The sequence below is a fragment of the Tachypleus tridentatus genome, chromosome 1, assembly GCF_004210375.1.
Source record: "Tachypleus tridentatus isolate NWPU-2018 chromosome 1, ASM421037v1, whole genome shotgun sequence".
Lineage (NCBI taxonomy): Eukaryota > Metazoa > Arthropoda > Merostomata > Xiphosura > Limulidae > Tachypleus > Tachypleus tridentatus.
In genome coordinates, this window is record NC_134825.1 from 30358734 (window position 1) to 30376240 (window position 17507).

General features: G+C 34.6%; 1 protein-coding gene across 1 annotated transcript in view; it reads left to right on the forward strand.

The window, feature by feature from the left end:
* The window catches only part of LOC143245121 (uncharacterized), a 72859-nt gene that overhangs the window by 11023 nt on the left and 44329 nt on the right, over positions 1-17507 (forward strand). Inside the window, exon 2 of the mRNA XM_076491036.1 lies at positions 16127-16230. Coding sequence (XP_076347151.1) covers positions 16127-16230 — 104 coding nt within the window. The remainder of the gene's footprint in view (positions 1-16126; positions 16231-17507) is intronic.

The window sequence follows — 17507 nt, forward strand, 5'->3', positions numbered from 1 at the left end:
GAGTTATTCCGTGAACCGCTTTGCCGCGACTAAAAGGAAAGAATCCTCAATAGTCGCGGCTGTAATTATGATAGATCTGAAATCGGTCAAGAGATGGAGCTATGAGCTAAATGTTTGTGCTTAAAAAAAAAAACAGATCCATTCTAGCCGCTATGTCTTCGCTAAAAATTAATTATATTTGAAGTAAAGAGGATTATTAGTTTACGATACATCTCTACAACATGTAACACATCACCATCTCAGTATTCCGGAATTAACTTAATTAATTAACTCCACCTTGTGTTCAGTATGACAAGCGTTTTACCTATTTTCTTTATTTGAAAAACTAATCAGATTATGAAGCTTATAGAGCGACAGAAGTCGTGTTTCGGCAGTATAATGAAAGGTAAGCCCACGTATGATCAGAATCTATATGCTAACAACACAAGCGGAACATAACGTACGTCTTTGTTTACTGACTTATTGAAAAGTAAGTATAGAAGTAATTACTAGCGGGATTACAGCCAGTCTGTTTAAATCTGACGTAAGTTTTTGTATATAGAACATGAAGGATGACGTCAACTCTACAGATAAACTACACGAGACATATCAACTCTTAATCTCCTTATGTGTAATTTGTGTTTTAATTTTTTATTATAATTTATTTATTAAATTTAATTTAAAACTGTTGAAAACTACTTTTAAAAGCGCTACTTTAAAAATCTATGCTAATTAATCGGAAAATGTAAAGCATGGCGAATTTGTTGACACTGTTGATAAAATGATAAAAATTCATTATTATAATTAGTCAGATGATTTTGAACTTCTGTTTTAAGTCACAGTTTTTAGGAAATGTCACACTTGCTACTGTATAAACCTAAAAGAATTATCTGGATTAGATGTCCTCTTATAGCTAGATTAAATGTCCTTTTATAGCTTATATAAGGCTAATTCATTCAGATTACACCATCATTTATTTTACTTATATCGAAACGTAGATATCAATAAAAGAGAGGAAGAAAACGCACCATACACTAAGAACTATTATATCTAACTATATAGCATTTTTATCGACCTCTTTCATTTTAGAAAAAAAAATCCTCACCAGGGAATCTATCAGATAATCAGATCACAACTGATTGTTTATTTGTTTGTTTTGAATTTCGCGCAAAGCTACACGAGGGCTATCTGCGCTAGCCGTCCCTAATTTAACAGTGTAAGATTAGAGGAAGGCAACTAGTTATCACTACTCACCGCCAACTCTTGGGCTTCTCTTTTGCCAACGAATAGTGGGATTAACCGTCATTTTATAACGCCTCCACGGCTGAAAGGGCGAGCATATTTGGTGCGACGGGGATTCGAAACCGCGACCCTCAGATTACGAGTCGAACGCCTAAACCCACCTGGCAATGTCGGGCCATATCCGGGTTTGAGTAAGACCAGAGGGAAGGCAGCTAGTCATCACCACTTGCCGCCAACTCTTGGGCTACTATTTTACCAACGTAAAGTGGGATTGGTCGTACATTATAACGCCCCCACGGCTGAAAGGGTAGCAAGTTTGGTGTGACGGAGATTCGAACTTGCGACCCTCAAATTAGGCCTCGATCACAGCTAAAGCTGTATTAATAAATGTTGACATCACATCTTATCTTAATAACAGACTCTTTAAAGCAGTTCTAAACAACACTTGAAAATGTGGATTCATGTCAGGGGAAAAATGGAATAGGTATAATCTTAAACGAACTTGTATGTTCATTATATATTGTTTTTTCAAAGTTGTGGTGGCTGAAAAGATTAATTTCGGCTACGATTAACCCAACAAGCACTAACTTTATTTCTGTGGTAAAATAAAATCAATAATAAATCATGGTCGTTTTTTTTCGCCATACGGGTGTTATAATGTGATGGACAATCTCACTATTCGTTGAAAAAATAGTAGCCCAATAGTTGGCGGCGGATAGTGATGACTAGCTGTCTCTCTCTCGTCTTTAACTGTTAAATTAGGAACTGCTAGTACAGATAACCCTCCTGTAGCTTTGTGCACACTTTCATACAAACAAATCTGATTTTGATCTACTAATACACTATCTACGTAAAATTCGGGCTGTGATTTTTACAGGTGAATAATTCAGTTAAATGAGGCTAAAGCTTTGGTATTAAGTATAAAGCTATTCATAATCCATTTACGTGACATAGTAATTTTAATCTGAACATGTTCTAAACAGACGGTATTCTAAATTTTTATTAATATGACATTAGATCAGGGAGTTGGAATTATATTTGTTTTATTAATCCATCAATAAGTGACTTTTTCAATACATCATAATCTGCCAATAAGACTTTTGAGCAGCATTCTGGTTTAGATTCTAATTCGCTATTTCATCTGTTAGGTAATATCCTGGTTCTGGTTCAAACTGACTAAAGCAAGTCAATGTCAATCCTATAAAATATTTCTGCTGATTTTTTTGTTACCCCTATAAGGGGTTAAATACACTCCATAACAAAAATTAATAAAGGTTAATATATTGGCGTGTTCTGACAGTTGTCAACCGAGACAATACGGCGACTTGCTAACACTTTTATGTTTCGTTCATTCGACAGTGTCTTGCCGTTACGAATTAAGAGATACGTGAGTATTCTTTCAAACGAGAAAAAAAATCACACAACGAGATAGAGCGTGTGTGTGTTTTTTTAATAGCAAAGCCACATCGGGCTGTCTGTTCAGCCCACCGAGGGGAACCGAACCCCTGATTGTAGCGTTGTAAATCCGAAGACATACCGCTGTAGTAACGGGGACGAAGATAGAACCAACGAACACACATTATTTTGAAGAGAAAAACCCTCAGTGTTCTTCATGGGAACATAAAAACTCGCACAGTATAGAGTTTTGAACAAAATTAGGCACCTAAGCCACATTTTAAAGTCCACATACACGAAATGAATACTGTGGTTATGAAAAAAAAACCTCTGACCCAAAATTCCACCGTGATGGATCTGCATCTATCTTCTAGTGTCGGTCCAGCATGGCCAGGTAGTTAGGGCACTCAACTCATAATATGAGGGTCGCGGGTTCGAATCCTTATCACATAAACGATGCTCACCCTTTCAGACGTGGGGGCATTAATAGTAACGGTCAATTCCAATATTCTTTGGTAAAGGTGTACGACTCGTAATCCGAGGGTCGCGGGTTTGCATCCCCGTCGCGCCAAACATGCTCGCCCTTTCAGCCATGGAGGCGTTATAATGTGACGGTCAATTCCACTATTCGTTGGTAAAAGAGTAGTCCAAGAGTTGGCGGTGGGTGGTGATGACTAGCCGCCTTCTCTCTAGTCTTACACTGCTAAATTAGGGACGACTAGTGTAGATAACACTCGTGTAGCTTTGCGCAAAATTAAAAGAAAGAAATAGAATGAAAACAATCCTCTTGTGCTAGTAACAAGACTGTGAAAAAAGATTCAAAGCTGACGAAGGCTCACAAACTCCAGTGTTTCTATAGTGTCTTATTCAACCATATAATTGTCAAATACCTCCATACAGTTTCAATGAATTTTTGTGTTTTAAATATGCTTAACTCCTGAAACCCGAGCGAATGATATTAGCGTTCGGTTGAAAATCCCAGTTCATCCCTCGGACGATAACAGCGTCCTAAAAATTTAATTGAAAACAATCCAAATCGTATTACTGTCCACCTTTTATAAATAGGCCATAAATTCCATAAGGTACAGTTATAATTATTAGGACGTCATGAAAATAATTCTGGCAGAGCGCGCAAAAAAAAATTGGTTTAAGAGTCAAATTGTTTTCCAAAAGTGACGTCCAAGTATGCAGCAGAATTTGGGGAAGTTTCTAAACAATGACCTAGAGACTACTTTCCCCTGCTGTTTATTACAATGGGAATTATAATATCTAGCAATGGTGCGTAACCATTTCCATCGAACTGAGCAAAACTGTTGATAGAAAAAGTATTTCCAAAGGTATCGTGGAAATATGAAATATCACTCTTGTAAAGTATTAATAATCTCCGGTATAAGTAAATTATTGAGAGTTTTGGTTTCTATTTTAATTTGTCTCTAAGCTACCTATATAACAAACACTGTTATTCTGACTTTAATCAGTCATTGTACACCAGCTACCGGATATTTTTCTTACGTTTATAAGTTATTCTTAAACCATTTAAGTGGCTTTCTGGTTGTGGTTTCAAAGTGCCTGCGAGTCAGCTACATGACTTCCTGACTTTTAGTTTAAGTTAACTGTAAGCAAGTCCAGTGGTACTGTGTTTCTGGTTTCCATCCAATTTCAAACACGTTAGGTGGTATTCTGGAATTAGTTATAATGTGTTTATAAATTAGCTTGGTAACACTCAGGCTTTTGTTTTAACTTGTCTTTAAACTGACCACGTGATATCTGAGTTACTAATTTTAATACTTCTTTTAACTATCACGTAAGTTAAAGGTTCTGCATTTATCTTGTCTCAATCATATAGCATTCTCGAGTACCTAGTGATGCCACAAGCTTGTCGAAAAGTTGTGCCTTTCTAATGAAACTTCTTCCACTGTTCATCCAAGCTGTCTCTAAACTTTATTTTCTTAAAAAGTGGGTTCTTCATCATTGTATGTTTAGCACTCTGTCTGGTTTCACTCTTTTAAGTCAACTAGAGGAGTTCTGGTTAAGTAAAATAGAGGGCGTTCTGGTAGTGGTTTTACTCTGTCTGTCAGCTGAGTTTCGTTCTCAATCACTGAACCGCATTGAGAAGAGATGCAAGAAGACAAGGTAATACGGTACGAAAATAAACTTTAAAATAAATTTTAACAACATACGTTGCAAGAAAGCAAATGTAAATTAACTTCCAGATGAAACATAAAGGTCGAAACATGATAAAATGTTATCTTTATAGAGCTAAATATACTGTAAATATAGACCTCCTGCATATCCAACATTTAATTTTAAAATGATATTATCAACCCATAAAATCAAATGCTTTTTGCATAACCCAGTTTCTTTATTTAAAATGTATACAGATGTAGATAGAAGCGCTCTTACTAGTCAGTTAATGTAATGACAAGTTCCTCTGTCTAACCGATAAAAATACATATCTATCTGATTTGAATTTACACGTATTGGACCAAAGTTAATAAGTAGAATTAGAAACGGGACCAAACAAGCACAAGTAACTTTAACAGAAATAAGGTTGGTTTTATAATACTATTAAACGTTAACTTACTTAACCACAAGTTTAATATATACTAAAACTGAGGAATAAATAAGGAAAATAAATTAAAACCCACCACATATTAAGCAGCACATAACAAATAATAATAAACTATAAAACAAATAACATAACAAGAAACAATTAATACTACGTTAACATTTGACCATAAAAAAGGCCTTGATCCCAGATATAAATTAAGGAAAATTCGTTATTAATCGACGAAATTTTATTGAAGTTTCATGATATAAATGAGTTTTTACATATTTTAGCAACAAACAAAACTACCGAACGTCTCCACGTGCAACATGGAAATATCAAATACCACACATAAGGTTCTTCAGCGAACGGACACACTTCATTCACTTGCTTCTTATTTGATTAAATGTTGTTTTCATGTTGTTTTAGCGTAAGATTATACAACGGGCTATCTGCGTTCTATCCACCGTGTGGAATCGAACACCGAAATGTAGCTTTTCAGAGTTCATAATCTTACCATTGACCTACCGTTGGACGGAGATACAAGAAAAATTAAGACAGTAAGTGTTGCTAGTGGCAACATGTACTTGTGGTAGGTTATAATGTCGACATATTAAATCACCAGTAGAGCTACAATTTTGAACAATGTTCAGTTCACACTTATTCAGGTGGTATCGTATACATATTTTACATATTCTACAAGTTACCGGTATCTTGACTTTTGTACACGTGCTAAAACTTTTACTTTTTCAACAAAGCTGCCTTAATAAAACTTGCTTATTATTTATATATTAGGTTAAGGAATAATTCGTGAGCGTTTTTAAATAATTTCATTCAAGCATTACATGCAAGACTATACAATACTTCAATGCATGAACACATTACACCCAAAACATTTATTATGATACTTTATTTCATGTAATACCTAGGTATATAGTATGCATTGTTTTAAACGAAATTGCAAGAAATTAAATGCGAAAAGCAGATGGTGTCGAAAATGCTCGATTTTGTCCACTTGACATTCCATTTAATGAGCTGAAAATGAAAGCAAAAATTAAAGACATATGAAAATCAAACACACCATCTATTAGAGCAAAAAATTATCTACCAAATGACATGAAATATTTTGCGAAAGCATTTCATTTATGAATATATTTTGTTAACTTGAAAAAACGCTCACGAATTATTCCTCAACCCAATAGATTTATCTGTATTGTCGTAAAGCGAGATTTTAAAAATATTGGTATATTATAATGTAATACTTTCATTATCATGTCATCTCTGTCTTGAGTATTGTCGATAGACACAACATATAACCTTTTAAATTTTAAACGTATGAAATCGAGCATATATTCCGAAAAAAATAGACTTACAATAAATTCAGTAATTATTAATTAACTAAAAAAGTATAAATTTTGTCTACATAATAATTATTTACCTAAAACTTCTTACGATTTAAGAATATCGTCTGTGAATTGTTTTAGATGATATCTTTATAAATCCACGTTGATACAAGTGTTTTGTTGAACGAGTTATAATTAATTACTGAACACCACATGCGCTACTGTGCATATCTACTCGTAAACATTAACTACGTATGCAGAATACTACGTTACCGCTGAAGATAACATATAACGTAATAAGGAAACCTAAGGCGTTTTTATTATTTTTTTCCAGGTTTGTTTGTAATAAAACATTCTGAACATTTTTTAATTATAAATGTTTGTCTTCATCTGTAATCATCAGCTGATAAGAATTGGAAGTAACTTATTAATTCGTATCAAACCATCAAAGGTGCATTTTGTAATATACAGAAATGATGAACTCGTGTCTTCAGTATACTCAGGACTAACTGTTTACATTAGATTTATCCTTCTGTTTATTATAGCTTACTTTCTAAAGTTTTTCCTGTGATTTATTTGTTGAGGCATCCAGTCGCCGTTTTTCTGCCACTTCACCTTTCACTAAAATTTCTACAGAAAAATACTGGTGTAGTGAACCTTTTCCACTCCTGACACGTTTCAGTTTTTGAAGAATTTTACAATCTCAGAATTTGTTGTTGTTATTGTTGTTATTTTATTTTTCCAAAGAACAAGCGGCATTATTACCAGCAAAGATTTAAATCGTTGTCACTAGCTTTTAGTTTTTTTCCGTTCATAGCTTTCCGTCGTCACCAGTTTTTCTATATTCTCAGTATGCACGTGCTTAATTAGAAAAGATGATCTAATATTAGCATATAATCCTAGTTGAAAACCAAAACCAAATCACGTGGAAAAAATAATTAGGTTAATTTCAGAGTTGGATTATATACTTGTATTATATGCTGTCCGGAAATCCAAGATATCTAATTATGAAATTAAAATGAATACATATAAATAGTGTAAGATAGAAATAGTTACAGAAATATTGTACTCGGTAGCTTTAATATACTTTGACTATGATTAATCCTCTGTTATGCCAAATGAGAAAGGCCAGTACATAAATGGCTCAGCATGACCAGGTGGTTAGGGCACTCGACTCGTAATCCGAGGGTCACGGGATCGAATCCCCGTCGCACCAAACATGCTCCCCCTTTCAGCCGTGAGGGCGTTATAATGTGACTGTCAATTCCACTATTCGTTGGTAAAAGAGTAATCCAAGAGTTGGCGGTGAGTGGTTATGACTAGCTGCCTTCCCCTCCAGTCTTACACTGCTAAATTAGGGACGGCTAGCGCAGATAGCCCTCGTGCAGCTTTGCGCGAAATTAAAAAACAAACAAACAGCACGTACAATGTTTACAAGTAGCACCGACCTTAAAAACCAACACAATTTTGTGTGTGCATTGTTGTAAGTGGTAACAATAATTTAAAAGGTATGTCACGTATGAATCAGCATATCTATGGCACGAGTAAAAATATATTATATTTTAAAATCAAACATAATACATTGTGATCTACAAGAGTCATTGTTTCTAAAACATAATTCGACAATATCTATTTTGATTATTGTGACATTTAAAGTGACAATATAAAGCTTTATGTAACAGTGCTTTAAAATATAAGAGGTTTTAAAACAGGTTTTGAACATTCTAAAAAACATAATTTTTTGAATATTTTCAGTGGTATTTTTAAAGGTTCATGGAGAATATTGCTATTGCATATTCCCTAAACTAAAGTTTATTAGTTGGTTTTAACTGATTCTAAGTCATTTGCTGCAGGACTCTATAAGTTACGCTTCTAACGCTTTAAGCGACTGTCGTCATCGCTGACGAAGCTATTGATTTTTGAAATATTACTGTTGCGAGTCTTCACTGATTACTGTACGGCTGTGTTGTTCTTATAGGATACGAAATAGCTGATCAGCGTTTTCATTGGTTACGTTATTGCCTATATTGTTCTTATATACGATATGACGGGTGGGGATTCTCGTTGATTACTGTATTTTATGCACACTTCTATTATTATATTGACTGGGTTAACCTTATATTGGACAATATGACTGACAGACATTCCCATTGATTGTAGTATGGTCTATGCTGTCTTTATATCATTAGTGACTATTGTATGATTTATGTTATTTTTATATCATTAGCGACTACTGTATGATATATCTGTTGTTATTAATGACTTTGCTGTGGTCCATGTTATCTTTATATCATTAGTGACTATTGTATGGTATATCTTTTGTTATTAATGACTTTGCTATCGTCTATGTTGTCTTTATATCATTAGAGACTACTGTATGATGTATCTGTTGTTATTAATGACTATGCTATGGTCTATGTTGTCTTTATATCATTAGTGACTACTGTATGATATATCTTTTGTTATTAATGGCTTTGCTATGGTCTATGTTATTTTTATATTATTAGCAACTACTGTATGATATGTCTGCTGTTAATAAGGACTTTGCTGTGGTCTATGTAGTCTTTATATCATTAGTAAATACTGTATATCTGTTGTTATTAATAACTATACTATAGTCTATGTTATTTTTATATTATTAGCAACTACTGTATGATATGTCCGCTGTTAATAAGGACTTTGCTGTGGTCTATGTAGTCTTTATATCATTAGTAAATACTGTATATCTGTTGTTATTAATAGCTTTACTATGGTCTATGTTATCCTTATTAACAACTTTAAGAGATGTTCGTAATTAGCATGGTAATTTTTACTGGACATCTCTGTTGTCTTTAGTCATAACTGTACGGTTGTTACCTTTGTATTAACGTCTGTATGGTTTCTATTGTTGCTTTTACTTTAATTTCCTCTCTGACTATCAAGTGTTGTATTGTATTAGTGATCCACAGTGACCATTTTTATAGTTGTTACCAAATTTTGGGTTCATGGTACTTTCCCTGACTCCTTTCTGACCTCTGTCTTTTTTTCTTGACCCTATGTTGTTTTTACAGTTAGTACCAATAAAAGTATGACTTCATTTTTGTTGTTGCAGACTGTATATGGTTTGTTTTCTTTATTGACCAATGCTGAGTACTGTGTGACCTAAATTGTCCTTACTGTTTGCGTTATCGCCCATAGTAGCAAGTGATGTGGTTTTTGTAATTTTAGTGACGACAGGAAAGTTTATGTAGTCTTTACGATTGTTGTGTCTTGTTCATTCTTGTAACTATTATCATTTGTTTTATTGATCCTAATGTCTTTTACCACATTTATACTCTATTCGTTGGCCACATTAGCCTATAACCATTTTACTGCGTAATTTTTCGCTCTTTATTGGTCACTAAATGGCCTATTTTATCATAATAATTAATCACTCTATGCAACATTTTAGTTGACTAATGTTGTCTCTAGAAGTAGACGGATGATCTGAGTCATCTTAATTAATTAATCTAAAGATTACCTTTAGTGACTATCCAACTTTCTTTGTAAAAGTCACTTAATAGGCTGTTATATTTTACCTAAACACTCATTATGATGGGAAAGGTTAACAAAAATATTTATTTTAGAAAAACCTGAATTTAAAAGAAATACCATTGCAGTAGAATCTTGTTTTCATTGGTGCTTCGTTAGAACTATTAAATCATTAAAAGTATTGGAATTGGCATATGTGGTTAGGACCCTCGACTTGCAATCTGCGGGTCGTGGACTCGGAGATCATAACTGTACATGTCCATTCTTTTTAGCCATGGGGACAATATAATGTCACGGTTAGTCTTATATATTCGATTAGAATACCCCAATAGTTGGTGATGGATGATGCTGACTGGCTGCCTTTCCTGTTGTCTATCACTTCCAAATCAGGAATGGTTAGTAGAGGTAGTCTTCGAGTAGCTTCGTGATAATTTAAACAGACAAATAGACACATACACCAGATTAACAACGCGTGTGTTTATAATTATTTCTTCAAGTGTTTAGAAAATCAGAAGAGGAAGTATCTTCTTCATCATTTCGTTGCTTATTCCTTCATGGTTTGTTTCTTTGTGTTTTATGTTTCTTTAACAGGTTCTTGAGTAATGTGGTTTGCTTTGAATTTCGCGCAAAGCAACTCGAGGGCTATCTGCGCTAGCCGTCCCTAATTTTGCAATGTAAGAATAGAGGGAAGGCAGCTAGCCATCACTACTCACCGCCAACTCTTGGGCTACTCTTTTACCAACGAATAATTGGATTGACCGTGATATTATAACGCACCCGCGGCTGAAAAAGCGAACATGTTTGGTGCGACGGGGATTCGAACCTGCGACCCTCGGATTACGAGTCGAGTGCCTTAGCCACCTGGTCATGTTGGAGGATTAGGAAATCCTCTTCGCATAAAAAATAGCATTAATTTCTATTCTAGTCCAAATATAAAAGTAATAAAATTAAAAACTTTATCACAGTAACAGCTTATGGCTGCCAGCGGTTAAACCATTTTGCCTTCTTATCAAACTTAAGTTAAATAAACAGTTGCTCAAATCTAACACTAAAAGGACTTGTTAAGCCTTACAACATTAATATATATCCCATTCTGTCAACAGTATGCAAATGAGTATGAATCTGAATTAGTAATATGCATTTTTTGTGAGAGAACATATATTTCACCCTAAGCCTTGAGAAGTACCGTCTACTTATTGAGCAAATGTAAACAGTTAATGACTAAACACAATCCTCAATAAACGTTAACAGTTACTGTGGTGAATACATAAAATAACATAGAAGATTCTTAGCCTTGTTGTATTAACACTGTTGTTGAAGAAAAACACGGCTTAAAATTATGTCTATTAACTCAAGAAGTAATGAGTTTGTAGAAAGCAAACAGAGCTATAGTTTATAAATGAGTTGATAAAGTCAAACAGCGAAAATTGGGATACAATTATTTTATCACTATTGCCTCTATCTATAAGTTGCTACATGTCATACTTACCGGTTAATAAAACCATTTGCCTTTCAAAATAGCTGCAATAAACAGAGCAAGAAGCTATAATAAAGAAATGTTAATTTATTTTCGTCTGCTATTAAGACAGGCTCGACTGGAGTTCAGTAAGTACTGACAGGTTCTGTCAATTCAATCAATGTTAAAGAGACAAACAAGAGGCCATAAGGAGGGAATCCTTTCCTCCTGTCATGTTTGTAGAAAAAGCTAATTAAGAGAAGGAAATATTACTGACAAAATATTGGACAGTTGCCATCCCCAACCAGTAGTTTTTAAAGCTAAGTAATGGCAAATCGCGTTTTGAATTAACGTTTCTAAACTTATAGGATCTTCAAGTAAAAACACTGAAATAACACCTTTTGTCTAAGATAATCCTTAATTATCTGCTCATAAAAGTTGAATCCATGTTTCTTTTAACAAGCGACAACAGTAGTTCCCCTGATACCATGGTTCTGTATTTATACCATCCAAAACTGGAAGTAAATATGCAAAGACGCAAGAGATACACATAGTGTCGAAAACAACGAGTGGTTTCAAAGAAATGGATTTATTAATAAATATTTGTGCAGAAAATACGAAAGGAAATTGAATAAGTTGCAAAATGTACTAGTGTTCTCGTAATCTGATGGTTCGAATACATGTTCGAATGACACCAAACATTCTCGCCCTTTCAGCTTTGGGGGCGTTATAATGTTACGGTCAATATCACTATTCGTTGATAAAAGAGCAGCCCAAGATTTGGTGGTGGGCGATGATGACTACCTGCCTTCCTTCTAGTCTTACATTGCTAAATTAGGAGCGGCTATCCCTTGTACCGCTTTGCGCGAAATTCAAAAACAAACAAACAAAAGAACTAGCTTTGTTTTTAAAATCAGCTTTATACCGAGCATTACAGTTGTTTTCTTGCTGCCTTACAGTTTATCAATCATTAAGTCTTGTTCCAAGTGTACTATACAGCACAATTCAACAAAGTCGTTTGTTTTTTGTTTGTAATTAAGCACTAAACTCCACAATGGGTTATCTGTGCTGAGCTGTTCGGTTGCCTTTTGACTTTTTCATTTCACGATAAGCCAACAGATCCTCAAGAATTTTCATATCAGAACCTTATATATGGTAAGTCGTTATCGTAACTGTTCTATTGGTCTCTTTCACGTCAAGACATATAATCACTACATTTGCTGTGTACTTGGGATCACTCTCTTGCTAGAAGATGAATCTCTGTCTCACGACTCGTATTCCTAGGGGAATGGCTTGATGGATAAGATTCTGAGTGCACTTGTCAACAGTCGGGATAGACATCACCATCACAGTTGGCTGAGATAAGTAAATCAAACTTGTCGTGATTCTCTATACTTTATTATAAAAGTGTTTGTTTGTGTTTTCATACAGCAAAGCCACGTCGGGCTATCTCCTGAGTCCACCGAGGATAATCGAACCCCTAATTTTAGCGTTATAACTCTGTAGACTTACCGCTGTACCAGCGAGGGACTATTATAGAAGTTGTACAACAACTATGAAATCATTCGCCCTCTACTGTCGAACAAACAATTTTTTATCACTCTATTTCGATCGCGGATTCTTCTGTAAAGAGAATCCCCGTAAGTTGTACTAATTCAGATTTTTATGGTCAGATGCTCGTTTCGACCTTTACTTTGGTCAGTTGCTCTAAGTAGTAGTTTTCAATGACCTACACGTCCATTTCGACTACTTAGTACCACTATACATGATAGTGTACTAGAGGTAACATTTATAACTGTATTTACTGCCAGATAGTTGACAAGATCTCTTCTCAACCGCCATCTTTTCTTCCAGAGAACGTAACCTGAGATACTTAACGTCACTTTTGGAGAGTTTCGGTTTCCCGTTTCAATCCGTACCCTCTTGGAGAGACTCGACATGGCCAGGTGGTTAAGGCATTCGACTAGCAATGTGAAAGTCTCGTGTTCAAATCCTCGTCACACCAAACATGCTCGCCCTTTCAACCGGAACGTTATAATGTCATGATCATTCCCACTGTTCGTTGGTGAAAGAGTAGCCCAAGAGTTGGCGGCGGGTGGTGATGACTAGCTGCTTTCCTACTAGCCTTACCCTGCTAAATTGGGGACGGCTAACACAGATATTCCTCGTGCAGCTTTACGCGAAATTCAAAACAAACAAACAAACCTTTTTTTCTCTTAATAGTAAAAATTTCCATGCCATAGGAAGCATCTACTTTAACCTCGGGGGGTGGACAATGTGCGTTTTTCGTCACGCACATCTACTAAATACTGAAACGAAAATCTTGAAATTAGCCACTAACACATTATCCCATATGTACTTCTAGCTGTTGTGGAAATCTGAGCCGTAAGCCATATACAAGTTTCTAAGCTATGAGCCATACATTACTTTCCAGGCGATCAGACTTTGGGGGTTGGGCACTTAGGACAATTTAAATTGCTATATAACTCGTAAATATGAGAAACCAAGTAAAGAAGGTAATGGAGTTTTAAAATGTCACTGGGGCGCATACACCAGAACTCTCTGACAGTTTCGTAGAGATCAGAATTCACGAACTGATCGTCACAGACAGACACAAACAGATGTAGTGATTAGTGGCGACCCTATTCAAAAACCGCAGAATAAATCAAACACATCTAGTCTGACTCGAGCTATTATTCACCGACTGTGTTTGTCCTGGTATTTATCATACAACAGTTTTAAATACAAACTCTTGTTTAAGTGAACCAATTTTTTTTAAACTACTAAATATATTGACAATTGCAAAACTGTTGTTATAAGCTACTTAGTTAAATAGTACTTCGTCATTATGTGTAATGAATATATTCTATTGTTTGTTTATTTGTTTTCATTTCGCTCAAAGCTACACGAGGGCTAGCGGTCCCTAATTTAGCAGCGTAAGACTAGTTTTCACAACCAACCTCAAACGTTTTGGCTACTCTTTTACCAACGAATAGTAGGATTGACGGACTATTACAACGCCCTATGGCGGAAAGGTCAAGCCGCGTCCCTCAGATTACGAGTCGATTACCCTAACCACCTGGTCATGCCGGGCCAAATATATTCTAAGAAGTATTATTTATATGAATATATATGAAAAGGTTTCATGATAAAACGTTTCGTTCTTCAATTCAAAACTTGCCAAAACCTAACATTTAGGCCTACTTAAATAGTGAAAAGATTGCTCAATAAACAAGTTGTTATATCATAAAAGCTTTCTCCAACATAACTCTCTTAAGGCTGATACATTTGGAAATACTTTTTTGTGTCTGTTGTTTTACTTAACCATTATTTTGTTCTCGAGTTTAATACCATGCACAGTAAAGAATGTAACTCGATGACTTAATCTAGAAAACATAATAACTGAGCTTAACCAAATAAATAACTATAGTAAAACAGGCAAACCACATAGCTTTACCAAAATCGTTGTGTAATCTATTTTATTGAATATTATTTAGCTGAGTTCCTCAAAGCAATGCTGCCTATAAATGGTACAATCACATCTTAATATTTAAATCACTGATATCGAATATTCTACGTATCATTTAAAGACTACGGTGTCTGATATAGTGACACAAGCAAAGATAGTTATTAATTACAGTATATTTCTATTCAAAGGTTTTTATGTTCATTGATTGAAAAACTTAGAAAGCATATAAGGCCATAAAAGCAGATAAATAAACATTCTAATAGCACGATAGCTCCTGAACTAAAAGTTTACTTCTTTAAACATGGCATGATTTAATACATGTATTACTGCTTTGAAATATTTGCATCAATTTTTTCTCCCGTCTAAACAACACCAAAATTTCTAATAAAATATTTTAGTATCGTCTCTTCTATTTTAAAAGCTTTTTATGTAACATGCATAATGCTGTTATTAGTGTGGTCTTACATGTACATATTGTATATAACTCTGTTTTTTAGTATAAGATATGCCTCACACGAAACTTTTTTTTGTTTCTCCTGTAATACACCAAATGTTTGTTTGTTGTTTGTTTTTTTTTTAATTTCGCGCAAAGTTACAAGAGGGCTATATGCGCCAGCTATTCCTAATTTAGCAGGGTAAGACTAGAGGAAAGGTAGCTAGTCATCACCACCCATCGTCAACTCTTGGGCTACTATTCTACCAATGAATAGTTGAACTGATCGAAACATTATAACGGCCCCACAGCTGAAAGGACGAGCATGTTTGGTGTGACGGAGATTCGAACCAGCGACCTTTAGATTATGAGTCGAGCGCCTTAACCACCTGGCCATGCTGAGCCCACCAAATGCTATGCTGTCATCTTAGATTTTCTCTACCTACCAAATTACATGTAATTTAATCTTGAGGTGTCGGATGTTACACGCTTACACGTGTTGAAATGTTTATATCTTTTCCTTATATTTAATGTTAGTTTTTCGTGGAGTGTTGTATCTGCCTTCTTTCAGTATTTGTGATTTATTTTTGTCATGAGGAATTCCATCTTCTCTTCTTAGCTACTCACATGTAAGTTTTTTCTAGTCTACGTATATTTCAAGTAACATACTCTTGAAATCTTTTAACACTCTTTCTATCCATTCAGGTCATAAACTGATAAAGTACATATTCGAATCTTTTCCCATCTATAGGCTGTTTGTATTCTCGGCGAAGACTGCTTGAAAATCGTTGAAAGTGTTGCCCCAAAGAGTGAGTCACAAACCGATTTGGACCTCCAGGAAGGCGACTGGTTAAAGTAGGTAACATCACGAATTTCATGTTTTACTGCTAAGACTCAAATAGACATAAGAAAGGTGTTATTATTTCAGATTAAAGTCTTACTTAAATAACTGAAACACGTATCTTAATAATTCCTTTAATATTATATTATTCTCTTTTGTCACATATTAATTACCCTTCTGAACACACAGAAATAAATGTGGTCTAAATACAGGTGGTTTGAATTTTGCGTGAAGCTACATGAAGGCCATCTGCGCTAGCTGTTCCTTATTTAGCACTTTAACACTAAAGGGAAGGCAGCTGGTCGTCACCACCCACCGCCAACTCTGGGGCTACTCTTTTACCAACTAATAGTGAGATTGACTATCACATTATAACGCACCCAATGCTGAAATGGCGAACATGTTTGGTGTGACGTGGATTTGAGCAATACCTGGTAATACCGGGCCTCTAAATATAGGTCAAACTATAGTTCTACTTTTGTACAGTAAATTAATTGCAAATTTCTAGAGATAGGTTCATGAACTTAACGATAAAGAGTGCTGATTTGTACAGTGTAGATAGTTTATTGTGCAACTTTGTGATAAAAGCAAACAAACCAAACTCTTCGATGACTGTTTGTAACTTATTCTTTCCTGGTGTAACATATACCACATTTGAACAACGATATAATTCAAACACTTTCTTTTTGAAATATATAATAGACAAATTAAGGTAAATATGAACAAATAACATATTTAATTAATATTTAGTCAGTTGGTTTTCACTTTTGCCGTTAAGTGTGTGTTTTCATAAAGCGAAGCCACATCGGGCTAACTGCTGAGTCCACCGATGGAAATCGAACCCCTGATTTTATTTGCCTTTAAAAACCGTGCCATAAGGAAATTTGTATTAGGTTTAAAAACACTTAAGTGTACATGTACTCATATTTATTAACAACATAATCAAAAGGAAAGAAATTTATTTCTGAAGTAGCTGAATTATGAATATAGTCAGTGAAAAATCTACAATTTTCAGTGTTAAATTAAATATGTACCTCACTCCATAATTCGATTCATCAGTTTCGAGAAATCCTACTCATCATTTATAGCCCTGAAAGAGATTTTCTGTAGTGGTTGATAGTTTATTATACGTATGGTATGTTTAATTTATTTTATAAATATAGATTCACTGAAAAGAATAAAATACAGTGAAAACACTATAATTGTAATTGCAAAATACAAATTTAATATATACCATTATAGTTATAGTAACATTAATTTTAAAATGGATTTCCTTTGTATATATTTATTT